The sequence below is a fragment of the Oculina patagonica genome, chromosome 4, assembly GCF_052425735.1.
Source record: "Oculina patagonica isolate OP01 chromosome 4, crgOcupat, whole genome shotgun sequence".
NCBI lineage: Eukaryota > Metazoa > Cnidaria > Anthozoa > Scleractinia > Oculinidae > Oculina > Oculina patagonica.
The window spans coordinates 62,740,345-62,762,124 of record NC_135761.1 but is presented as its reverse complement, the minus strand read 5'-3'; the positions used below and the strand labels follow the sequence as shown (position 1 = coordinate 62,762,124).

General features: G+C 38.6%; 2 protein-coding genes and 1 pseudogene across 4 annotated transcripts in view; 1 reads left to right on the top strand and 2 right to left on the bottom strand.

Annotated features, from left to right (window-relative positions):
- The window catches only part of LOC144651021 (acyl-coenzyme A synthetase ACSM4, mitochondrial-like), a 77,864-nt gene that overhangs the window by 53,987 nt on the left and 2,097 nt on the right, over positions 1-21,780 (top strand). The window lies entirely within an intron of this gene.
- On the bottom strand, positions 2,164-15,658 carry LOC144651037 (uncharacterized). 3 transcript variants are annotated; one of them, XM_078510897.1, is made up of 5 exons: positions 15,253-15,658; positions 12,735-12,800; positions 11,861-12,115; positions 6,439-6,510; positions 2,164-3,158 (listed from the first exon to the last, which is right to left on the bottom strand). In XM_078510897.1, exons 3-5 carry the CDS (start codon positions 12,013-12,015, stop codon positions 2,939-2,941), a joined length of 447 nt encoding a protein of 148 aa, XP_078367023.1. In that variant the 5' UTR covers positions 12,016-12,115; positions 12,735-12,800; positions 15,253-15,658; the 3' UTR covers positions 2,164-2,938. The 3 variants fall into 3 exon arrangements, with proteins under 3 accessions (XP_078367023.1, XP_078367024.1, XP_078367025.1); XM_078510898.1 differs by lacking the exon at positions 12,735-12,800; XM_078510899.1 differs by lacking the exon at positions 6,439-6,510 and having other exon boundaries at positions 15,253-15,653.
- LOC144651030 (bile acid-CoA:amino acid N-acyltransferase-like) overlaps positions 17,028-21,780 on the bottom strand; it is a 29,252-nt pseudogene continuing 24,499 nt past the window's right edge.

Here is a 21,780-nt window from a genome sequence, read left to right as displayed (position 1 = left end):
CATGGGTTGGGTGGTGGGGTGAGATCATACACATGGACGGATAGCGGCTGCCATGGGCGCCTTATATGCTGATGTCCGATCTCATCCCAAAATTCTAATTGTGAAGCGCATTGAGCTTTGTAAATGCGCTATATAAGCACCTATATAATTCATTCAGTCATTCATAAATAAAAATTGACGAACGATTTTTTTTACTTTTTCTGAATACTTCCCACCAAGCACCGTTTCCAAAACTACAATAAAATTTATATAGGTCACCGTGCTCGCAAAAGAAGTACGATGTGCCAATCTTACCCCCATTCATTCCTGTACTGATTCTAATCTCACTTCACATTTTGAGGGTAGCTGGAAGCAAAGTTTAGTAAAATAATACTTGAAAGTCTCGGTAGAAAGCCTCGAGCATGTGGAATAATGTTATATATAATTTATGGAAAAATCACACAATTTCAAATGACATCGACTCAAAACGTTCCTCGAGTTGTTGTTTTTATTTTAAGGATGCCTTCAATTTGAAAGTAATCGGAAAAAGAACTTAAAATACCGTGACATTGTTCCTTAAAGCATACTGATTGGAATTGGATTTTGCCAAGAACTTGTTATGTCCAAATAAATAAAGTTTACGGATTAAAACGACATAGTGTGGTTTTACACTTTGTGTAAGCCACATAAAAGCGTATGATCAGGAGATTTATGATATACTTTAAATTACTGTTGAATTTACTTTTTCTGTAAATCAGTACCGCGGCTTCTGGTGGGTGAACCTGTACTTAACGATCAAGATTAAAATTAAAATTAAAAATTTATATTATTAACATTATGGTAGGGCGAGGAGACCACCAAGAAACCACCAGGCTTACAGGGGAGGCCACTTCGGTAATCAATATGTTAATTAGTATTTAAAAGGCCGTCTTTCTTAAAAACACCCACTCAAACTCGCGTCAAAAAATATTTTTGCCTTAAACTCTGGCAACTGAAAGACTTTACCGAGGATAGAACAAAAACGGACTTGGTTTGATTTAAAATGATTTTCAGGCCGCGTTAGGAGCCATCAAATATTTTGTCCCTTCAGGACCCGCGCGCGCGCCGCCGCAATGTCTGAAAAATTAGAAAAATAGACATTTTTTGAGCCGCTGTCAAATATTTTATTTGCATTGAACACCGACATTTTTTATATCAATTTGTTTATAAAGACATTTCTAGTTTTCTTAGAAAGTAGCATCTTTCCCCTCGATATATCTGGAAATGCGAAATCAAGGACATAATGACCACTTCTGATCGGCATCAAACAGAGGTTGAAAAATGGCCTTGATTTAGAGGCAAATAGTTCAATTTCGGGACCTTGTTGATAACTATACTCTACACAGCCGAAAAGTGTAGTCCTTTATCTGCTAAAATATGCAAAATCAGTTGTACGTTTTCAGTATTTCAAACGTTATGACCGTTTGTATCAGCAAGTGCGAGTAATAACATTTTCGATTATATTATCGTCATTACTCGCACATATGCTGATACAAATGGTCATGACTTTTGAAATACTGAAAACGTACATTTGATTTTGCATATTTTAGCAGATAAAGAAATACACTTTTCGGCTGTGTAGAGTAGAGTTGAGCAAGTTGACATAGTCGGTGCTCGATGCAAAAGAAATATTTGACAGCAACTCGAAAAATGCCTATTTTTCTAATTTTTCAGACGTTGCAGCGGAATGGCCCCTAACGCGGCCAGAAAGTTCTAGCCTCGGTTAAGTCTTTCAGTTGCCAGAGTTTCAGGCAAAATTATTTTTTGACGCGAATTTGAATGGGTGTTTGTAAAGAAAACCAGAAACAGAATAATGATGAAAATCTGAAGTATTTTCAAATTTGCAAGGCTATAAATATAGTAAAACAAGAAGCTTAAAGAAGCTTAAAACTGGGCGGGAAATGACGAGACACTTTGAAAGATAATTGTAAAGGTGTAATTGTGATTTTTCTGAATGCTTTCGTGTTCGTCCTGTGGCGAAATTTTGATGATATTAGTTACCTTCAGTCTGAAAAGGCGATTCTTTTTGGACGGAGGTCATTTCGTATATTTTTGTGTAGAAAGGACGTTTCGGTTGCCGGTAAGGTGCGGTTAGAGAAAGTTTGAAAAAGGGTTTTAAATTTTCTAAGTCATTTTCATCGACGCTTTGTGAACTTCTTAGTGTATTATACAGGTCTATATATACATGTATGTCGGTACAACGTGAAAATGGTAGGTTTTTTGGCCGTGGTTATTCTGTATATTCGATTAATATAAGGAGTTGTTTCAAAGGAGTAAAGACGGTTGTGCAAGTCATACAGAAGAAATGGAAAAGTTACTTTTCGTTTGCTTGATGGTGAGTGTGGTTGCGAGCTTTATGTAGGTAATCGTTGGCTGGTTTAGACGAGGGACAAAACGTGCGGTTGTGTGACTTGCTGGGAGAGAGACGCTTTTTTTAGGTTTGTAAAAAAATTATGGGGAAGATGGATTATTATCATGGATTGTTGTCAGGCACAGTTAATGGCTAGAGTGTGAAATATTATGGAAATAGCAATATGTAAGTAATATATTATATACAGAGTACAATCATTGCTTTTCATTGTAATCACCAGCTGTGAGTACAGTTCATTGAGATTTTTCATTTTAAATAAATAAAAAGTGTATTTCATTATGTAAGTCGAGTGACGTTTGGGCCGTGACGTTGTTAGACAAATCACATGGCTCTAGTTAACTTCAAGTGAGTTGCAGAATTTACAAACTGAAGACTTTTATCCCTGAAACAGAAGTACGCGATTGCGTATAGTTCGTGTGTCGATTAAGAACATTTTTATTTTAAAGCAGAAGGCAAATGGACTGAAGCAAGAAGTGTAATTCCTCTACAGATGTGAAGTATTAATAACTGCACGGCAGTTTGTTCTTTTGGCTTTTTGTTTACTTTGTTTTATATTTTAGTTGCTTCGCGAGTGTGATGCATTACTCTGTAGAGGTGGAACGTCAGATCAGCTGATAAAGTTGAGTCAGAATCCATGGATTTTGTTTGAACTATAATCCTTCTTGATAATTGTGAGATGGTTCTTTCTTGTGGATCCATTTCGTTAGTTGTTGCCTTTAATTCTTGTATACTTGACTTGTTGTGAACCATGTATTTTCTTGCTCTGCAACTGAATAAAATGAGAGAAAGATCCTTTTAAGTTTTAGAACGAAGATAACAAGATAAGTTGAGTTTGTAGGAGGCTAGTAAATTTCTTTAAGATGATATGAAATCGGCTGACATTTAATATTTTGGTTATCAAGGACTGGATAGCAAATTGATTTTGTTAACAATAGTTAAGTGTCTGAGAATTATGTTGGAGATATAGGCTGCGGTCACATCTGGACTGCTAACTATAGTTAGGACGGCGTTAACTATAGTTAGCTATTTCGGTAATGTGACCGCTTCTCTGTTCGCCCTAACTATAGTTAGAAAATTTACGCCTCGCTGATCCAAAACAATACACACTAACTATAGTTATACCCAAGCAAGGTTCATGGGTTAGTCTTAAGTTTACAAACGAAAAGCCAATCAGAATGCGACAATTCTTTTCGCACGTGCGAGATGAACATAAATATGCAAAACAAAGGGTCAAGGGAAGGAAAACAAGAAAAACAACATGCCAAGAAATTACATATCATCAATTTTAGCAAAAATATAGCTTGAATTCTTCGGTTTCTAGCATCCTTTCTTCATTTTATTTTCTTCAACGCCGAAATGCCGTGCAAAAATAGAAAAAATAGAGGAAAAACTGGACACAGATGAACAACAAGGGCTGTCATGAACTAATTTAAATACCAAATTATTCACAACCTAATCAGAACTGACCATAGTTAACTGCATTGGTGTGACCTCCAAGACGACAGAAAGCACTAACTATAGTTAGGTGTGACGTCACGTAACTTGAGACTAACTATAGTTAAACTTTAGTTACGTCGTAAAAGTGACCGCAGCCATAGAGACCTAGAGCTAAGGAATGGAATGGTGTTGTTGAAGGATAACTGCGTTAGAGTATTCCAAATATGTGAGGCAGCGGGGTATGCGAGGCGAGGCAGTGAGGCATGGGAGGCGTGTAATCCCAATAAAAGGTACAGTAAAATAGAATAAAAAAGGGGACCAACACAAAAATCAAAAATCAAATAAAATGCGCAACAAAGCACCTGTCCATATATGTGTCCGATAAAAGAGTGTGTACTGTAAAGCAACATTTAGCCCTATTCAGTACTGACATCTACCATAGGGGGGGGGAGGGGAGCTTATACCCGGATGTTTTTTTGTTTCCATGTAGATGAGCTTATAACTAGACACGATTATAAGCAGGAGCACTTATAACCCTTATTTTTCGGTATGCGTTGATACTGTTGCATACACTGGTGCATCTAATATTAAGTTCCCAAGAAATTGTCAATTTACCACAAAGCTTCCCATACCTTTCACATCCTGATTGATATGCACGTAGCCACTAGTACTATCATCAGGTTACGGTATTTATTCGAATAAGCGCGGCGCTGTTTATTATATTTTTTTGCGCCTCAAATGCAGCGCTTATTGGATCGCGAGTGTGGCACTTATTAAAAAATTGGATGCGCTATCTGTATGGAAATTTTTTGGTGTCACCATTCGTCTACTCCCGGCACTTCCACAAAATGCCACTAAAATTGTAAGTAAGGCCTTCACAACGGAACTATGTATTGCAAGAATTCTGAATAGAGACCTTAAGGTAATTTCCTTGAAATAGAACTGCTCATAGATTTCCAACCAAACTTTGCCAGTTGGTTGTTTACCTTAAGGGAAGTTAAATTTTGAAATAAATCAAAGATCTCTTCGAGATATCGACTTTTTTGCATGAAGTTAGTATGAGTAGAAGGTTTATCCTGGGCATTGTTGTTCGAACATATCATGGAAGAATGCAAACGTCTTTCAGTTCAAGCATTTTTTTTTTATTTTCGCGGAAGAAATGCTGTATTTGTCAGTCGCGACGGCTGGGCACTTTGCAACTTTGGCTTGGTTAAAAATGGTAAACTGACGTTTGCCTTTAATCGAAATAGCCTTTGGGGATATACAAACAAGAGGAAAACATAACTGGCAACACGTGAACAAAAGCAGATTTTAGCGAACAGATGAAATGCTTCCACACACAACAAGAAAAATTTTGTTCGAAACAACACAATGTGCTGCCCCCCTCCCCTCCATGGGTGCCCCCCATAGTAACAAAAATATCAATAACTTTGCGTCCAAATCAACATAACTTGATCTATTTATCATGCTGGAAAACACGGTGCAAAAATGTATTTTTCTTGGCGTTTACTGTCTTTTTATACCACAGCTTTGTGCATAACTTAATTCAAATTGCAGATTTTAGGAATGAGAAACTCTGTTAGCCTACAGCCTTCTCAGCCAGCAATCACTACCAAAGAGCTTTATCAATTTCAAGTCTGAAGCGGCTTAACATAAGATTCCAAACAAATCTACAACAAAAATCGCACTTGACATCAGCTTCATACATGTACCTGAAACTTTTCGATATTACTCTGATGCTCTACCATTATCAAAATTATCAAGGCATGCAAAATTATCAATGTTGGTTCAGTGGCATCTAAAAGCATCATACAGTACTGCATTGGTAAGACCAGGTTCCAACTTTAAATCCCATCTCGAGCCTAATCCTTTTAGCTTACTATTTTAAAAGGCTAACTTTATAGAATCACTGCAAGTACCCACAATTACTTATACAAATTTTACTCAACATAATGTTCGCTAAGATGTAATTTTTTTTAAAAAAAGGTTAAAAGGCTATAATATGTACAAATAAAAACCGAACGTTTTTTACTATAACGTCTGTTTTCCACTTTTCTATATTAAAGGAATTTTTTGTAACATTATTATTAATCATTAAGTGAGAAAAAAAGATACAAAATCAAAAAGTCTTTATTTTATTGTTGTAGAAGTTGGACCACACCATCCCCGATGTTTGTTGTTGATAATTCATGATTTAGACAAAAAAATCCCTTCTATTACCCCACCAGAGACAACAGGAAACCAAGTGATCTTTGGGGAATGGGAAAGGGACACTGTGTGCATCTTTAGTTCTCAAAGGGCCAATTACCTCAGCACCTACCCTTCAACGGAGTTTACACCCCACCTTACCCACCCCTACACATGGTCTAACAAAGAATTCAAACAATCATTATCGCTTTTTGCTTCAAGTTGATCATCATACTGTTTCCAGCAGTTAGAAATATTGACATCTGACGCCCTATTTTTTTAACAGAAAATAATATTTTGCTTAACTGAAGAAAAGTGATTCATAACTCCCTCACAGAAGGAATTTTTCCTAAGCCCCCCCCCCCCCCACTCCCAACCTGAGGGAACCCTCCGGAAATCCAATTTAGCTTCATACCTTTCCTTACCGTTTTGGCCTTTGAGACCCCTCCCAATTGAGGAATTCCCAATCCCTTCTGTGGAGGAAGTATTGACATTTTCTGTAAACACAATTGAGAAATAAATTATAACATAAAACAGCCTTGCAATTAAATTCGGCACATGTGACCGTGCAAAAAGACAACAGTTCACGCTGATATACTGCTAAATAATAGAGTGAGTAAAGCACTTTCTCTATGCAACATTTTGGTGTATTAGTTTAGTTCCACACTTCCAGTGGCAGTGAAAAAGCCAAACAATGTTGGTTACCGTAATGATTCGATTTAGCGCCCTCCTTCCAATAAGCGCCCCCTTCCGAATAAGCGCCCCCCTTCGAATGTGTTTTTGTCAATAAGCGCCCCTATTCCAATAAGAGCCTCTATTCTAATAAGTGCCCCATTGTTATGAGCCTCTATTTTAATAACCCCCCCTATTGTGGATAACCACCCCTATTGAAGTCATCGATGCATTCTCGTTCCCAAAAGGATTGCGGCCTCTGGGAACGAAAATGTCATCAATGTCAAATAGATAGTAAACTCACGAACATTCACCTTACCGAACATGTATATATTTACTGCTAAAATAAACAATTCTTTTAAAAGTAACTGAACTTTCAACAATTTGTTACTGACAGTTTCTGTTATTGTTAGTTATTTCAATATATATTTATAAGTTTTGTTTTGAACGTTGGTTTTTTCTCAAAAAATTAAATAAGTGCCCTGTCTCAATAAGCGCCCTTCCATGAGGTGCCAAAAGTAAATAAGCCCCCCGGGTGCTAAATCGAATCATTTCGGAAATACTATTAGCTGTGCACTTATGAGTTATGCAGGTGCACTGACATGAAAAGTGTATGCCAAAGCATCAACCAATTCATATCTAACCATAAAGTACTGCCGTCAATCTGTAGAAATTGTCCAACAGTTCATCAGCTTATTTGAACATAATACATATGGAAAATCTGCCATATAAATGCATTTATTAATCATTATTAGCTGTTTTGATGTTATCTGCTCACTCACAAGAATTGTGATAGCTGTCATTTGCATACTGTAGTGAAGCAAGTAATTAACTAAGACACCTTTCAATACTAGTAGAGAGGCTAATTTCTGCTTTCTGAAGCTTGAATATCAAGTTTATAAATCATTTTAATGATTTATTAACTTGATATTCAATAATTAAAATTTTTAATGACCTTGACAATTGTAGTTAACACACCACAAGGTCAAATTATTTAAACAGCAAAGACACAGAAGCACCATTTATCCCATTGACCTCAATAAAAAAAAATCGATTCAGCACTTGAAAATATTCAGTATAATTATTTATAAAGTGGTCAAGGCATGTCATTATCAACTTCACTGGTTTTGATCAGACGGACTTCACTTTCATTTCATCTCTCCCTTCAGGATATCACCTCCATATGATTGACAGCAATAATAATATTAATAAATAAAATACATGACAACTTCATTTCGATTTGAGTGTGTACCGCAAATTTTGCCGTCCTTAAGAATTCATATATTCAGTCTATTGTTCTAGCTCATTACATATGTACATATTCCCGCCGAGTAGTTTGCCGAGAATGTGGCATATTTCCGAAGAGCCTAAAGAGCGCTAACGCTTTGATGTAGGTGAGACTTTTTCCTTTTGTTTTGCGAAGTTCAATAAAATTGCCGCTTGATTGATTCTGAAATGTCACTGTTTAGCGTGCTGCAAGCCGGCGGCAAGAAGCGAACAACTTTTGCGGGAGTTTAAAATGTGGCGTGGCGCGGGGACCACTAAAAAAAAATATACCAAGTAGTATTTAAAACAATGTTTGCTTAGCACTGACACTGTAACAATCCCGTTGTTGTCATTGCTGAAATGCACTGAACCTCGCAAAATAAAGTTAAAATCCTGTACAACAACCTTCGACTCAAACAATCGTCTCGCTCGCAACTGCAAATGTAAACATTGCTGTCACTTGTGTAAATGAAAGTTTCTCGGGCGAAAATAATCTCGATTTCTTGTCTATACACTTCGAGGATTTTTTTCTGTGAATTGAGAAAAATATTTCCCTGCTTGTCTCACGGATAACTTCAGTTCCTTGGTTTTAAATTATCGAAAGCAAAACTTAAAACTCGAATTTCTGAGTTGTTGATTTCATATGTCGGCGCGGAATGTTTTTGATCAAGCTTCAAGATTTGACACGAATCAAAGGCTCTTCGAGCAACCTCATGGTAATTCGATGGATGAAGTGCCGACCTCCGCATTTTTTCTAAATAAGTGTCCAATAAAGTAAAGCAATCTCACTTTGCTTTATTTTTCCACGTGAGTTGCGACATTGATGGCTCGTGCTTTCAGGGGTCGTAGCGCTATTCAGTTTTCACAACCAAAATATTTACCGGTTAGTGTATTACCTTTGATCCTTTTAAGCATTAAGTAAATTTGTTTTGTGAATATGTTTACTTTTCTGTCAGCACGTATAGCGTTATTTTTGAGCAGCGAAAAAAAATTGAGAGAAAAGATACGCCCGAGCACTTCGTGTATCTGCTCGAGTCAAAAAGATGAAAAACGGATGACGTGACACGAGGTGACGTGACGCGAAACAAAAACGTGCCGTGGATGTTGTGTTGACTAAAACACGTCACAAGGCGAGCGTAATAATTTTAACAGTTTTTAAGCGTAACTATATGTAGTTCATTGGTGCTATCAGTAATGTCACAATCTCACTTAATTTGTATACGTAATTGGACTACATGCTGTCCAATTTGGAAATAATTTGATGAAAAAAATTACGAGGGCAGCCAAAATTGGACGAGGCCGTAGGCCGAGTCCAATTTGGCTGTCAGAGGAATTTTTTGAATCTAATTATTTCCAAAATTGGACAAGCATGTAGTCCGGTTACATATTAATTATATAGCTTGTAGTCAGTGAATCCAGCATAAACAACAAAACTTATGTCCAGAACGGGAAAAGCATTCAACAATAGTAGGCATAACACAGCACATGCAATTCACTCAGAGCATTGTCTTCACAAATAAAACTTAAACAAAACAGTGCAATTTTATTCACCTGAGTTTGCGAAGCTTGCTACAAAGTGAGTGAAAACACTGCATCAATCAATGAAAGTCGTAAACAAAGTGTCCGAAGAGCTTAACAACTTCTTGAATGTGACATACTCCTTTCCACTATATCGTTCGTACTTCATCGCCGTCCTTTCTTTTCGAATTTCAGCAAAAAACGACAAAGAATTGCATCTAGCTCATGCCTCATGGCGATGAATATCTGACAGATTTCTTGCTTCGCTTCGCTGCACTTACGGTCACCCAAGTTTTGTACTATTGGAGGTGTTTTGCTCTTGGTTTTTGCTTCTTAGTGTAGCTAGCTCCTCTTCTGACAACATAGAAAATTTCTCTTTGTTGTTTCTATTGCTGAAAAGCTCAAAAGGAATAGAAAAACGTAGCAAACTTGCTCCATAAAATTCCGCCATTGTCGACTCACAATGCGACCAGTTTACAGCGCTGACGCTATGCTTTGTGCTAATTGGCTAATATCCATCACATGTTGTGTTTTCTTCGATTTGATTGGCCGAGACGAAACTGTCCAATTTATTTTAAATTGGACAGATTGTGAATTTTACCAAAAAATCCTAATTGAAACTATCCAAATTTAATCCCAAATTGGACAGTTCCCAGAAATTAAGGAAAAATAGCTGTGCTGACAATATAGGATTTACTGACGGCTATATAATTAGCCTTCGAATGTTTTCTTGCGTGAATGGGTCATTGATAGTTTTTTTCTTCAAATAAGCGTTCAATAATGTAACACAATCTCACTTTATTTCCCTGTGAATTTCCATGGGAATTGCGTCATTGATGGTTCGTGCTCTCAGGCTTCGTAGCGCGAATTCTATTTTATCACAAAAAATATTTAAGTGTAACCTTTGATCCTTTTTAGCATTAAGTAAATTTGTTTTGTGAATATGTTTACTTTTCTGCCAGCACGTATAGCGTTATTTTAAGCAGCCATTAAAATTTGAGAGAAAGATGCGCGTTTCTGCACGACTCGAAAAGATGAAGAACGGATGACGTGACACGAAGATGATGTGACGCGAAAAAAAAAACGTGCATGAATGTTGTGTTTACTAAAACGCGTCTTTGAATGTTTTCTTACGTGAATGGGTAATTGATAGCCTATGCTCTGAGGCTTCGTTGAGCGAATTCTTTTCTCTTTTATCACCAGAGGATAAGTGGAAGTGATCCTCTTTCGATTTGTTTTGTGAAATTCAATTTAGTTTCCTGAAAGAGAGAGACCCTGGAACGAGGTTGAGATTTGATTGACATGTGCTGAATGCGTTTAAAGGACCTTTTTGTCAGCACGTTTCTCTTTTTAATGCTAAATTAATTGCGGTTTGATATCAGAATCGAGTGAGTGAGTGTTCGAGTGAGAAAATGCGGCCCATAACATAACCTCATTACCATTCGGTAAAAATTAAACACCACTTTTTATAGAAAAGCATCCGTATTAAATAATGCCAGGTAACAGTACTTGAAGAAAGTAACTATTAAAATGTGATAGGTTACGTTTTAGTTGTTTGTGTAACTGGTGTAACTGAAGCGCCCACGTCGATCTTTCGCCAAAAAATATTAAATCCGGTTGACTCAACTCCGGTTGCATACAGATTTCGCTTTGGATTAAAATGTTGGATAAACGCCATTCCACTCCGTTTTGGTATCATTTTGATTGAGAAAAAGGCCTTACATAATTCACCTTTGTGTTCGGAAGTTACAGGATAAACACGCGCCTTTTGTTTACATCGCAGACAATGCGTAATTCTGTCGCCACTTCTTACCGAAAAAATCGAATCTCGGCTTACAGTGGTCGGCAGAAGTCGTTCAACATCTCATTTTAATGGTCTCAAAATGCTCTGATTCTATAAATACAAATCAGTGTTCGCATTACTGGGCGAAATGTTCAAATTCTCAAAATCTTCAAACCACTTTGACAAGTTCGCTCACACATCTACGAACAAAACAGTAAACAAAAGGATACTAATTCAACTGTCCAGTTCGTAGTCGCTCAATTAAGCTATTGTCCTTCTCCTTTGAAATCGGTTAAATGTCTTTCCCGTAAATTAATCGCACCTTTTTTCAAGTCTGACAAAACGAATGGTACCGAACACTCTTCGGGGTGATGTTCGTAAACACCGAAGGTATTCCCTGAAGGAATTAACAGAGCCCTCAAGGTAAAAATGCCAGCGGCTTCGTCCATTTCTGAATGACACTCTCAAATCGTTGTGAAGTTGTAATGTACCAGAAGATATATCATGTTAATTAATAAGTGTTGGATACATGAAAAAGTTAAAAAAACTTGTATTGAAAATAATTAACTGGTTAGTAACAGCATACAATAACTGCTAGTAACACTTACCTGTTCTCCATTTTAAATAACATTCCGGATAACAACTTTTCCATGGGTATCATGTGGAGCAACATGCCTGTGCTGTAAAGCCAAAATCTCTGTAAGCCATTGCCAACCCCATCGCCTTTATCTTCACATAAAAAGCAACCTTTTTCTCCCTTCATGTGAATTAATACAGCCTTTCCAGATTTAGGTATGCAGATGATAGCAGCAGTGTTCCTTGCACCACTTTGTTCCCATCAGTTGTTGAAACTATTATAACTCCTTAAATAAACAAAAACAAAATTGAGTTATTGAAAAAACTTTTCAGTAATTTTACATAATCAAAAAACAATAATAATGGGCCAAGTCTATTACCACACCCCATTAATACAATCACCTAGGCTACCTATAATAATTATAAAGCCCCTTCAAGTTGACCTGAGCAAATGCTCAGTACCAGTGGCTCATTGGTGGCCACACGAATGGAATTACAATGTATTTATGATGAATGAGATGACTATATTGAATATATCAAACTCAAATGACAACACTACAGTGTATTGATTCTGTTGTTATCTAAGACAGCTAATTAATATATCTTTTTTGCCTGATCATGTGGAATTACCACTTCAGATAATATGCGCAGAGACCTAGAATAAGATGGGATTCCAGCTGAGATCCTGCCTAGAACTAGTTAGGATCCCAGGTGGGATCCCCCTGGGATCAATGCACAGCTAAAATTCCATGTGGAATTAGCAGCAGGTATCTCGAGTGGGATCCCACCTGGAGTAATTAGCAGGATCCTAGGTGACACCCCACCCAGGTCATTTTAGAATCCTTTAGGCAGCATCCCACGTGGGATGAACATACAGCAACCCAAGAAGGACTCACACAATCTCACCTTGCATTTTTACGTGAGTTCACCTGTCAAATATTCTTTTTAAATTTTCACAAGTCCAAATAACACCTTTAAAAAAACAAACGATTAAGTATATAGTAAATATCTTGAAAGCACCACAATTGAGAAGGTAAGATAAAGAATTCATTTCACAGCTACCAACAATGTTATCATCCCTTATCCAGGCCTGTCATTAAGGGCTGTAACCCGTAACACCTGTCACGGCTGATCATGAGCTCACTCAATGTTACAGGTAAACATTTTGATTAGTGTTACTTTACAAGTTGCATTCAGAATGAAATGCTACGGGTGATAACTTCAATGTTTGGCTGCATAAAAACTTAATGACAGTCCTGCAAGTTATCGTCATCCACCTTTACACTTGATTGGTATAAGTATTTTACAAAGGAGTTCCATGGTGGGAGAACATAAGAGGCAGGGGAGTCCCCCCACTCACTTTTCTCCCAGGTACCTGGGATTTTACTTTCTTTCACTTGCATAACAAGTGAATGGCCTGCTAATGCCTGAGGGGAAGGGAGGGAAAAAAATCACTGGTCACAGTGCATACAAACAAAACAACACTAAACAAGAAACCCACTAAATGCAGTGAATTTTTCCACACACGAGTACCCGGGGGGGGGGGGGGGGGGTACTCCCTATAATGGCCTGTACGGGGAGGCTCTGCCCGAAAGGGGTACCTTTTTCAGGCTTCAGGTATATAAAAGGGTAGGGATTTCACACGTTTAAGTATATGAAAGGGTATGGAAATATGTCATTTGGCTATTTAAAAGGGCCTTTAATTAAAATATTTCAAACAGACGCAATTTATGGCTGTATTATTTTAATTTATTAATTAAGCGCTACATAAAAATGACAAGAAAACGTCCTATTTTAAGACCATGTTATGTCTCTTAGGTATATGAAAGGGGTACCTTTTTTCAGTTAAAGGTATACGAAAGGGGTACAATTTCTGTCAAAAATGGTATATAAAAGGGTAAGGGGTTAGAACTTGGGGCGGAGCCTCCCCGTACAAAACTTTTTGGAGTACCCCCTTCGGGCACAAGTACTATGTATACACATGAACACAACACCAAAAAACCTTGCTGTAGTGATCTACAATTTACAGTTCTGTGATACCCATATTTTGAGCGACGACTTCCACCGGGTTAGTAAAGAAGGGTCATACAGCAGGCCGTCACAAAAGTGCGAGGCAGCAAGGTGTGCGATCCATTCTAGTAAGCCAGCTAAATAGCAGATCAGCTAGCTTAAATATAGCACTCTGATTAACCTTTTCACTTGGAGTAGGGATTTTCACCTCATATACCTCGCTGCCATGCCTCACACGCCTTGCTGCTTGCACATGAGGGCCTGTTTACATATAGTTCCAGAATGACTTATATTTTGGAACAAGTTCACAATGAAGTTCATTGACTGCATACATTCCACTTGACATAATCGACCAGCTCAACCAAGGTTGTTTTCACGTGCGAAGTTTTCACTCAAGATCAAAACAAGATGGCGCATGCTTTGCACAAACATGTTATTTTTAATGCTCATGATGGCTATATCTGCAATTTTAACAAGCAATTTGACCATTAGGGCTGCTTCTTGGGCTAAACAGTAAACGCTATAATTTACATTTTTTTGCTCTGAGTTCAAACTGTGACCTCTGTATGTGGTTTCACAAGATGCGGTTTCATCTCGGAATCAAATTCATTTAAAAACCGGAATGAACTCATTCGGGAATGACTTGACTTTTGTCTTGGTATCATGTAAACAGATAGAGTGAAATATATCGGGATGGGATTAACTTGTTCCGGAATGAGTCATTCATGAATCATGTAAACAGGCCCTAAAACTCTCACACAGCAGCAAACTGCCAGGTTTTTTTTCTTTTTAAAGAACAAATTGCTTGTATCGGTGTATGACCAATATTCAATAGGCTATCGGTTTTTAAACAACTTCATTCCATTTCGTAGCAGATCTATATGTAGCGACTATAATGGGAGCATGCACCATCATGAACTTAGGCAACTATTTTTAGCCATGCAATATCAGCTTTATGCAGTTTCAAAAATTATTTCCGTTTTGTAGCAAGTTCCCCGAGCTTATAAACAGATTTGAAGCAAACGGATATCAGTAACAATTAACCCTCTTTATCACCTTCAATGTTGCACACAGTAGCCAAAATAACTTTGCCTCCAAAAAGCGAACAAAGGGTAAAAGAAATATGTTAAGCTTATTTCAGTAATTTTCTGGCCAAACAAAACCAGATCTAGCAAACACAGCCAAAAACGTAAACCAAAAATATAAGCTTACATAATGCAATGTCGATAAAATGCTCTTAAAGAACCAAAATCAATAACCGACGACCATTGCTTTGAGTATTCTTACTTCACTAAACAGTTCAAGTTGTTTTAATCGGATCGCCGGTCCAAAATCAAAGCGAAAGCTGGCAATAAAGGTCAATAAACATGGGAACGCGCAAACTACATTCTATTATAAAAAACACATGTCATACCTGAACTCGTCTCTCATCACCGTCTGCCTTCAGTGCACAGCCTATATAATTCAACCTCCTCTCACAAGAAATTCTTCCTGTCATCCTTACAAAATTCCTTTTCGGTTCATTTGGATTCCAAACGCACATTCAGGCTGCGACTCGCCATTCTCGTCCCCAGAGTCCACGATTCCACTAGTCTCCACCGGTCAAATATGTCCGCTATTATTCAAAATGGCGTTTTTTGAACAACTTTTTCAATCTTTTCGTCCCGAAAACTTCGCATTCACCTGCTTCCTCCCCTGTCATCCAACTCAGTCCTAGCGTTCCTCCTAATTCTACACAACATAACATGACGTCTCTCCTTTTCCTTCAAAATATACGCAAAAAACAAAACCCTCATTAACGAAACAACAGGGAGAATGAGGTATAAATGGAATAATGAGCTACCGAATCTATGAACTGGACTAACGCCCAGTTAAAAAGAAGGAAACTTCTCAGTTTGTTCTAATTTTCCAATATTCTGTATTGGTTGCCAAAATCCCTAGTGTACTGTTCAAACTTCGCGATTACGATAGAATGCCTGAAGTTCTGACATTTTAAAGTTGACAAATGAAAAAAACTCGAGATAAACTTCGTTCAAGGCTTTTCGAGGCTTTGTTTTCAATTGATCGCTGAAACTATAGTCTGCTAACACACAGGGATCCGGTTTTTTCGCACAGCCAAAAAATACCGTTATTTTCTGGCTGCCTAAAACAAAGCGAAAAATCCTTCTAGTCTGTTTGCGCAGGCTACTCAAACTTCGACAAATATAAATTCCACTCATTCCACTCATTCTGGCCACATTCAAAGCAATAAATAACATAACATTATGAGAAACCTTTGATTGACTCTCTATTTAATTTTCTTTAAGAATTTCCAAGCGGCACGGGTCGACGTTAGTCCATTGAACACACGACTGACTCTCGTCAAGCAAGCAGTCTAGTCCAATGATTGTGATGAACACACTCGATGTCGGCCAAGAGCCGAATTTCATCCGAAAAAGCTACGACTAACGATAAAATGACATTATTTGGCACTATTGTTTTCCCATGGGATTCCTATTGTGAACGCGCGATCCACATTTCTGCGCCATACAGTTACCTCGGGGAATTTTTCACGAGCTACAGAGGTTGTCGCAAACTCGCTCTTCTGTCCTGTAGAAACTACAGGAAAGAAATAAAACTTTCCATTCTTTCTCGCTTACAATTTGGTAACGATATAACGATAAAGAACATCTATGCCAGCTCCGGAACGAAATAAAAACGATGATGATGATGATGATGATGATGAATGAGAAAAAGTGACATGGCTGTTATCTTCACCAGAATATAAACAGAACAATGATGAAGATCTAGAGTATTCTCAAATTTGCAAGTCCATAGTTATAGTAAAGAGTAAAACAAAAGAAAACCTGTGACTCAAGTCGTCTAGTGTGAAAACGGGAGGGACACGACTTTGGACGTACAAGTCGTCTGAATTTGTCCGTCTTGGAAGACGACTTTTCAAAGACGACTTGGTCGTCTAGACGGACAAGTCGTCAAAAAGCCGTTTTCAATTCACACTAGACGAAGAAATCGTCAGACGACTTGTCCGTCTAGACGATCTGTCCGTCTTCTAGTTTGAAAACAGCCATCATCAAATCATATCTATCATTTGTCCCTTTTATCCCTATTGTCAATAATGCTAGCAGCGTTCCCATGAGTAAAATGACAAACGTTCTACTTGTAGTGCAAGCGAACAAGGCCTGCTATCAGTTACATGTTGGAGTTAACCTGTTGAAGATTTCTTCGTAGAAAACTTAAGATTTTTGGCCAGGCGTCTTCTTGAGCTCTAGCGTGAGCTTGTGTCTCCCCACCCCACACCAGGTGGGGATCACCGAGCGGTTTGGTAGTTCCGTTGTATGAAGCATAACAGAGTGGAGAGTATGGCGGCTCGATGAGATGTCCCGCTTCGGGATAACGTAAAATAGAACACAGATGTTCTCTTCCATGATCCTTCAAGCGATCAAATATCAGTTGCGATGTCTCGGGATCGACATGAAGGTCGCCGGTTCCAAAGACTAGTAGAACAGGACACGAGATATTGACTGGTGTAAAAGCTGAGTATTTGGAAACTGGGGGGCTATATTCGGAGGTGAGCGTTGGAACTGCGTAACGCCAGCAGCAGCTATCCTCTGTTGTTATTTTCTTGCTATTTTCAAGAGGAACTACATCCGAGACCTTTCCCTGGTATTGAAATGGTAAAACATGAGCAACTACCAAAGGTGAAATAGCCACAACGGTTTTGATGGCTTTCATGTTAAGGCTTGCCATTAATAAAGCAATCCATGATCCATAACATATGGCATGAACACCAATACCACGCGGCAAGACTTTTGGATGATTGCTGAGCCAGTTAGCTGCCTCTTTAAAGTACTCCATGTCGAGGGTTGGTGGAAACTCTGGTAGATCATCATAAGCAAAGTAGGCCAATGCAAGAGCAGCAAATCCATGAGACGCCAAGGGGAAGCCTTGAACTCAACAAGTCCTCCAGCGCCACCAAGCAACTCTATCACACCTGTAAGAAAAACGGGATTAAAGATGATGTGGTACCCGGAATCTTATTTGCATTTTAATCACAGGGACTCCAAAGACTCCTCACGCTCTGCGGCCGTGAGCAGGGTATTCGCTTCGTTCAGGGACGTGCGCTGCGAATGTGTAATGTATTGAAGAAATGAATAAGCGTGCGGCGTGCATCTGTTATCCTTCACTTAGGGACGGACCATTATTTTTTTGGAGGGGGGGGGGATGAAAAATATTGAAAAAAATTGTTTGCACGGCCTAAAAAGACAAAATAAATTGTTTGCAAACACGATATGTATCACAAAAAATAGTTAGAATTTCGAAAAAAATGTTTGGAGAGGTGCATAAACTAAAAAAAAAAGTTTGCAGAGTAAAATTTTTCATCCCCCCCCCCCCCTCCTAGAAAATAATGGTCCGTCCCTTATTGAGTAGTTTTACACCTTGAAATCCCAATCTATATTCTGGGAAGCTTCTCTAGCTGTAAAAGATGCGTTTGTGGAAAATTTGTTCAATAACTAAACGATTACTCTTCTCCATTTTGCGAAATATTGTCTGATTTTATTTAGCCACTACGGCCGCTACTGCCTCTTATTCCGTCCTGAGGTGAGCCCTGTTGATAGTTAGCACGAAGTTCTAGATCGGGCGACATGGGGCCTATATTTCATGATTACTCTGTTTTGGACAACAGCTTTTGTTTATAACGACAACTGAACCAGGGCAGCACACATCATTAAAACAGAGAGGTCAGGGGCCGTGACTGACCTAAAAACAGATATAACTGGCGTTACTTATTGTGTCTTGAGTGTCACGCTGTGAATTAAACAATTTTTTTTTGAGCGAAAAAGTAGTTTAACTTTAATTGCTTTTAGCGAAAAAGCAGGGAAACACTTTCCACGCGGTTTAAAGCTTCTTCGAGCTCCTTGTTTCGCGTCGGTGATTTCAGATAGCTGTGCCGCGCCGGATCACGCAAACCTCTGATACCGGCATTTCTGCGACTTGCGTGACTTTTTTTTAAGCTTTCATTCGTATCGCAATTTTTAACTAGGAATAAAATCAAACTAAAACTTCCAGGTTTTATTTTAAAATTAATATACTATTTAACAAGGCGCAGTCATAAATCTTTTTTCAAATATTTTGCTTTTTAGTGTGCAGTAAATTTCTCTTCTTGTGTCATCAAGACAGTTTTGTGTTTATAAACTTAATTTACATAAGAATTACATAGAATACATAGAATTACATAGAATTAACATATCCAACAAATCAACCATTTGTGGGTTCTGAATCCGGGTCAGAAAGTTACTTGTATATACTTGTTTTAGACGCCATCCAGGCAAAGCCCTCAGTTCAGCATAGACGCCATCCATGCAGTCAAAGCCTTCAGTTCAGTATAAATACAACTTTACATTAAAAAACTTTTTGTTTTCAAAAACATGTTAATATGCACAAAACGTCGCAAGAGGTGCTCGAGGTGCATGACAAACCTTCCAAATGCATCCATAACTCCATGGATGCACGGTTGACTAAGGGCCTCTTCACATGAGCCCGGTTTACGGGCTGTCTCAATTACCAGGACGGATTTTGACCTCTGTTCATATGGAAAATTTTAGCCCGGTTGACGGGGATAAAATTCAAGAAACGAAGGCAAAATGGCGACACATAAAGTTGCATCTTTTGCGACTATCGTAGCTTTATTGACCCTTGTAACTTTATTAATAAAGCTAATTCGCATATTTCTGAAGTGGAAATAGATACAAGGCAAAATTAAACCATTTGGACCACCCAATTACGAAAGGGAAGCTATTTTCTCAAAAAAAGTTGCGTCCCGGCGACCGGGCTGGAGCGTTCATATGGGAAAATATTCTTCCCGGTTGTCGAGATCTCGGTTGCAGAAACCGAGATATCGGTAACCGGGCTGGCCCACCTTCTCATATGAACACATCCAAAATTTTACAAGAAAATAGGGCTGGCCCAGTTACCGAGATCTTGGTTCACTCTGTGGTCAGCAGTCCTAACTCAGAAAGACAGGTAAACAATAAATACTTCTATGTTTAAATAAAGTCATTTCAAAGACATTTAGGATGATACGTCGCATTTCTGCCGTGTAGAATTTAATTCAATTAAATGCGGCAGAAATTCGACAGCCGATTCAGACGTTGAACTTCTGCCGAATTTAATTCATTTAATTGAATTCGACACGGCAGAAATGCGGCGTATGAACCGCGCCTAAGAGTCATCAATTTTGCAACAACTTCTCACACACAGCATGCACGGTACAGGCAGGTCTTTACTTAACTTTACAATGAAACAAAACTAGGTTACAACAAACAAGTTATCTCTAAGGGGTACTAAATTCAATCTCCTTGAAAAAGAATAAACGGCAAGTAATGCATGCAGAAGCGATGACGTTTCACTCTATGAGATATAAAATACTTCTGCGCCCCTAGTGAGGTATGAGAGGGTCCTATTTCCTAGCCTATTTTTCTGCCTATTTATTTGCTCAAATTCCAGTCCCAGCGGTGAAATTTTTGGTAAATCCCAGTGAATGGAAAAACTGGTCTCAAACGCACTATGCGTGCAGTAATTGTGTTGTTTTAATTTACCTAAATCACCTTTTTATTTCTGCTAGTTATCAATGCTGTTGGGTACATTAGTAAAGTCTGTCCGAGCCTAAGTGGCCCATAGAGTCGGAGCTTATCCCGGTTTTCGTAGCATTAAGCGACTAGGAGTATTGCTACTCCCCCCTGGATGGGATGCTAGTCCATCGAGCGCCCCGGCCAGGCTTCGAACCCGGGCCGTTCGACTCGGAGTCGAGCACGCTAACCATTAGGCCACCGCTGGGTACATTACTTTTCATGTATTCATTTGTTCGTTTGCTTAAAAGAAAATTAGAATTAAATCGATATTTACTGATTCACTGAGCCTTTCTCAAATGCAACTACTCGTTCGACTACCCTGACTGACACTATCACTTTTTTGAACATTTCCATTTGTCCGTGAGTCCGGAGAACGAATGGCGCCTTGTGTGAAATTCCTGGGTCAACCAAGTCTATATAAAAATTTTCACGCTGAAATCGGTAAATCCCCTTTGTTTTCTGACATTTTCAACTCCACGCATCCAAATCAATGTTTCCTCCAGTTCTATTGGTGAGTAATTCAGAGGAATCTCTCATTTACAATTTTCCGTGTGTGTTACAAGGTTAGTAGAGGAATTAATTGTTTATATTGCCGTCACATGTTCCGCCCAATCTCGTACCTCGAGTCTCCGTTCCCTACTGCGTAAGCTTGACGAAGCAAGCGACGCTCAAAATTTCTGTTGCATAATCGATTGTCATTGGTTTTGAAAACAATAAAAATGGCCGGATGTAAAAACACCAGGCACGTGTAATTCAACCGGAAGTCCGATATTTTCTGACTTCCAATCAGAACTTTCCAGGATCTTTCGTTTCTGACCGCTGGTCGCAGGGAACAAACTCCCTGGTACAAGGATGTGCATGCTAAGTCATAGCTGTTTTGGTGACTAACTAAATCACTGACACAAAAATTGATCGACACTTACTTGCAGGCCTTGGTTTCGTTTCAGAGTTTTCAACATTGTAACTATGCCTTAAGGAATATTATGGAATGTAAAATATATGCTTTTTCATGTGCTAAAGTGTTTCCCATTCCCATTTTTTGCGTGTGTGTGTGTATCCCAGTTCCAGCACAGGCAGCCCAAGCTAACGATAAGAGCCACAGTAGTTTAACACTCGGACGTACAAGGGGGGGGGGGGGGTGGATTCCACCCCCCCCCGTAAGGTTTTTTCCGAATTTTGAAAAAAGCATTTACCCTACAATGCTGAAACTTTCGGTAGCTGCCGAAAATTTTGATATGTCAACCATGTGTCCATGGTATATGACGTTGCCATGGCAACGTCATAAATACAAGCAGGTCTTGCCAAAAATCGTC

What these genes read in the sequence shown, in the direction of transcription:
- LOC144651037 (XM_078510897.1), bottom strand. Translation starts at nt 12,015, where the DNA reads ATGAAGGGAGAAAAAGGTTGCTTTTTATGTGAAGATAAAGGCGATGGG. An exon ending in TTATTTAAAATGGAGAACAG is followed by an intron (nt 6,511 to 11,860) that starts GTAAGTGTTACT and finishes TTGTGTTTACAG; the next exon opens with AAAATGTCAATACTTCCTCC. An exon ending in GGGTCTCAAAGGCCAAAACG is followed by an intron (nt 3,159 to 6,438) that starts GTAAGGAAAGGT and finishes CATTTTATTCAG; the next exon opens with TTGCAGAGCAAGAAAATACA.